The sequence below is a fragment of the Hyposmocoma kahamanoa genome, unplaced genomic scaffold, assembly GCF_003589595.1.
Source record: "Hyposmocoma kahamanoa isolate Upper Pololo Valley unplaced genomic scaffold, ASM358959v1 98656, whole genome shotgun sequence".
NCBI classification, from domain to species: domain Eukaryota; kingdom Metazoa; phylum Arthropoda; class Insecta; order Lepidoptera; family Cosmopterigidae; genus Hyposmocoma; species Hyposmocoma kahamanoa.
Genome location: NW_020655631.1, coordinates 8877 through 13767, shown reverse-complemented (window position 1 = coordinate 13767; position 4891 = coordinate 8877). Strand labels below are relative to the sequence as shown.

The 4891-nt window shown below is 35.9% G+C and overlaps 1 protein-coding gene across 1 annotated transcript in view; it reads left to right on the top strand.

The window, feature by feature from the left end:
* The first annotated feature begins 652 nt into the window (after positions 1-652).
* LOC113238875 (lysosomal alpha-mannosidase-like) overlaps positions 653-4891 on the top strand; it is an 8648-nt gene continuing 4409 nt past the window's right edge. Inside the window, exons 1-2 of the mRNA XM_026475727.1 lie at positions 653-814; positions 4299-4389. Coding sequence (XP_026331512.1) covers positions 668-814; positions 4299-4389 — 238 coding nt within the window. The 5' untranslated portion in view covers positions 653-667. The remainder of the gene's footprint in view (positions 815-4298; positions 4390-4891) is intronic.

Sequence of the window (4891 nt, the reverse complement as noted above, 5' to 3'; positions counted from 1 at the left end):
AACCTATTGCAATAAAACGGCAATTTCATACTTTAACCCCTAATATCGTCTATCTATACAACAGATTCCGTTTGTTTTATAATTAGATGTTTTGCATGTTTTTCCCACATCACCGAATGGAACAGCCCCCATTGTTAGAGATATTATCTTTATTACAATAAATACAGAAAATTTTTGGAATATACGGAGACGTACGCACAGGTCAGTTGTTGGCGCTGTACTATTTCAGCTTTCTAATTTGTGATTTCAGCGCAAACGAAACTGGATATATAAAAGTGATATAAAGCCCATTTGCCTGATGTGTTGCCAGGAATGGAAGGCCTTTTTTTTGGTTCTATTTCTAGTTGTATACTCGATGGGCCTAAATTTATTTCTCTCGTGAGTTTGGATGTAATTTGTTTATGTGTATGTCCATGGCATTGCCACACACGATTTCCCTAGTGCAGGGCCAAAAACAAATCAAGGAAGTTTGCTGTAAAGCAGGGTTTCTTAACCTGTGGTCCGTAGACCCCTAAAGCCGGAAGTACATGGCGAGCCTACCTAACATAACAAATGGATTGGTATACAATATGTTCTGGTTAAATAGGTACTGTGCGCGTGACCTTTTTGAATTTCCGCACCCAAGCGTCTCGCTCATTCGTCCTTCGGATGTGTGTCCGATGTTTGTATGATAATCATAAGTTATAACCGTGTTTTTGCCTTTTCCAGTAAGTATTTGCAGAACGATCCTGCGAAGCCTTCGCAGCTTAGCTTCGACAGATGTCGGTTCAACGAATCGAGCTGTTACACGTCCGAGCACAGCGAGCAGTTTATTGTGAGTAATTATTATTTACAACATATAAATAGACATAAATTGTTTACATCGAGTATATAACCAGAAATAGAGACGAAATGACATTTAATTTGTTTGAAAACCATTCAGCCATATCATTACTGTGACAACTGCGCTCCGATTGGCTAGCCCGAGTTCGAAACAATTGACGGGTGTCGTCAACTGTTTCTGCTATAATGGACGAAAATTGCAAAATTACATATTTAATATTTAATTACCGATGAGATGTTTTGCTGTTTTTCCTACACCACCGAATAGAACAGCACGGCTTTGTTAGTGATATTATGTTTATTACAATAAATACAGAATATTTTTTGGAATATACGGAGACGTACGCATAGGTCAGCAGTTGGCCTGTCTATACCTCAGTGCAAACGATAGTTGAGGTTTATAAGCGCTGTATCGCTAATGTGTTACCAGGAATATATGGCCCTTATTTCGTCTCTATTTCTGGTCATATATTCGATGATTGATTATGAACTTAAGGTTAATTGGTTTTATTTTTAATCGACTTCAAAACTTTTTGTATGTAGGTATGTTACGCGATAACTCCGGCTAAATTTGTAAATCGATTTTGAAGATTCTTTTTTTGTTGGAAAGAGGGTACCTCAATATTGGTCCTATTTAAATTTGAAAAAAATATTCCACCTGTAATAAGGGTGGTTGTTCACGCAGAAAACTTGTTTTTATAATTAGCGCCTACATTTTATAAGGAGCAGTTATTTTAAAGGTTGATTTTGCTATGGTCCTTTACTTTTGTGGTAATTAAAATATGTTTTTATACGGCATTAAGTCCCGAACTAAAAATCAAATAATGTGTGAAAATCGTGAAAGTTTAGCAAAGTATGGTCATATTCATTATTTTAATTCCTTATTTGGGTCCCATTGAGTACATAACTAGAAATAGAGACGAAATAAGGGCCATCCATCCCTGGCAACTCGTCAGCCAAATGGGCCTTATATTACTTTTAAATATCAACTCTCGTTTGCGCTGAAATCACAAATTAGAAAGCTGAAATAGTACAGCGCCAACAACCTGTGTGTACGTCTCCGTATATTCCAAAAATATTCTGTATTTATTGTAATAAAGATAATATTTCTAACAATGGGGGTTGTTCCATTCGATACTGTGGTAAAAACAGTAAAATATCTAATTACAAAACAAAAATAATCACATTTCATCGGTAATTCAATATGAAATATGTAATTTTTTCAATTTTCTCCCATTATAGCAAAGCCCAGGCTAAACTGGTCAATTTGAAGTAAAACAATTGACAACACCCGTCAATTGTTTCGAATTCGGGCTGGCCAACCAGCGCGCAGTTGTCACCGTAATGATTTGGCATAATGGTTTTCAAATAAATTAAATGACATTTCGTCTCTATTTCTGGTTATATACTCGATGTTGGGTGCATATGTAGACGATCATATTTGTCAGTATCTGCAGGTTTGTCTGCACGTCAAATGTTTTCTCAAGTGCCATCATAACATAGATACAAATAATCTCAGTACAAAGTACTACAAAAACCAACCTCAAAAGTACGTGGAATTACATCTATTTGCCAAGTTTTATTGAAATATCCTTAAATTCGCCACTAGACAGTACTTGACACTGGAGATAATAAAAATCGGTTCTCACTACTCAAAGAATATTGAGAGAAAAACGCCTTGAATTGGAGAAATAGCAAATCAACCATTAAAATAATTGCTTGTTAAGAAAATTTAGGCGCTATTTATGAAAATGATTTTTCATGCGTGAACAGCCACTCTTGGAGGTGGATGATTTCCTTCAAAATGAAATGGGACCACTATGGAAGTACCTCCTTTCCAACAAAAAAAGAATTATGAAAATCGGTTCACAAATACCAGAGTTATCGCGTAACACACATGCAAAAAAAACATTCCAGCGAATTGAGAACGTCTTCCTTTTTTGAAATTTAAAATTATTTCAAATTCTTTTAAGGAGGACCTGGGGGCTGGTTCTAGTTCTCCTTTCGAACTATCAAATAAATATTACTCGACCAAGTAAAAAAATAATATCAAGTATGAAGCTTCATTCGCATCATGCATTTTTAATTTTGGTCGAGTATTATTTATTTGACAGTTATTGTTTCGACCGGATGTCGGACGAAAATGGAATGAAATGAAATGGGGTTCATTTGCATTGAATAGGTTGTTACAGGATGGTAGTTATTACATGTGAGTTCATCTATTCAGCCATTACACAAAAGCATGCAAAATGTAATCTTCTAAGTTAGGGGTTCCCAAACTTATTTTGTCTACTGCCCACTTTGAGAATAAATTACTTTTTAGCGCCCCCATTTTTTCACTTACTTAAAAACCACTATAACTTCAAATTAAATTAATTATTGCGAGCTATATTAGCGGAGATTAAACATTCATTCTAAACGAGAGTTTTACTTTAACCCGCAAGAGTTAACTTGAGACCTGAGTTAACCTGAGCGCAGTAGGTAGTACACAACGGCGCTCAGGTCTCAAGTTAACTCTTACGGGCTGCACCTGCCAATGAGAATGATTATTGAAACGCAACTTTATAGTATTCAGACAGAGTATCTTTTATTCAAAACAAAACAAACATAATCGATTCTAATATTAAAACTAATGTGAAGGATGAATTTGATGCTGTTTAATAAGTTTGTTGATATCAGGTTCCAATTTACTCAAGAACAGCCGCAAGTCACCACGTTCGGTAACATGCAAACGATTTCTCTTTTTAGTAAGCAGCGTTGTCAGAGCACTAAAACCACGTTCACAGAAATATGACGATGGGAATGCTATCAAGAATCGTTAAACGATTTACCACAATCCAGGGTACAATTGCGGGATCGGTGTTTGTAGCCAAAATTCTTGGTAGCCATTTTAGAACTTGATTTTTATTTCCTCGTTTCAAGTCTGCTCAAATCCTGAGTGAGAATCTGAGTATGATTTCAAGCACTGGAAATACGACCCTAATGGCAGGGACTTGAGTATAATTTCGAGTGCTTTAAACCATACTCATATCCTGACTTGAGCATTGAGTAGAGTTCTAGAATACGACCCTAAGAGACTTCCTAGATGAAATTACAAATCTCCCCCCAAGCCTCTACACAACGCCCCCATTTTTTTTCTGAGTCTCTTATCGCCCCCCTGTGGGCGCTGCAGACCTAAAGGGAAGTGTTATCGCCCACTTTGGGAAAGGCTGTTCTAAGTAGCCATTTACACTGTAATATCCCTTTTTAACTAGGTATTTAAATCAGTTGTCATTCTTTTAAATGTCAGATTTTTTACTTCTATTTACCAATAGATATAAATTTTCATGCACATGTAATATGAACCTTTTAAGTTAAGTGTAAATTTACTCTGTCTGTCCCGGAGAACGAGAATACAGGCCTGTTTAGTAAATATAAAATTAAATATGTTTTACAATGGAGAGCCATAATCCATTATCTTGTTTTGTTAATTTCAGATCGCTGTATACAACCACTTAGCTTGGGAAGTGACTGAGGCCATAAGGATTCCTGTTATGGAAGGAAATTATGAAGTTTACGCTCCGAATGGTAAGTATTAAGTACATCGAGTATGTAACCAGAAATATAGACGAAGTAAGGGTCATACATTCCTGGTAACACTGAAATTACAAATTAGAAACCTGAAATAGTACACCGCTAACCGTGTCCGTATATTCCAAAAATATTCTGTATTTATTGTAATAAAGATAATATATTTCAATGGCGTGCTGTTCCATTCGGTGGTGTGGGAAAAACAGCAAAACATTTAATTACGAAACAAACGGAATCAAATTTCATAGGCAATTAAATATTAAATATGTAATTTTGCAATATTCGACCAATATAGCAAAGCTCAAGTTAAATGGTCGATTTGAAGTGAAACAGTTGACGACACCCGTGAATTGTTTCGAACTCGGGCAGCCAATCGCAGCGCAGTTGTCACAGTAATGATATGGCAGAATAGTTTTCAAACATATTAATTGACATTTCGTCTCTATTTCTGTTTATATACTCGATGATTAAGTATTACACGGGTGTAATACTTCGTGAG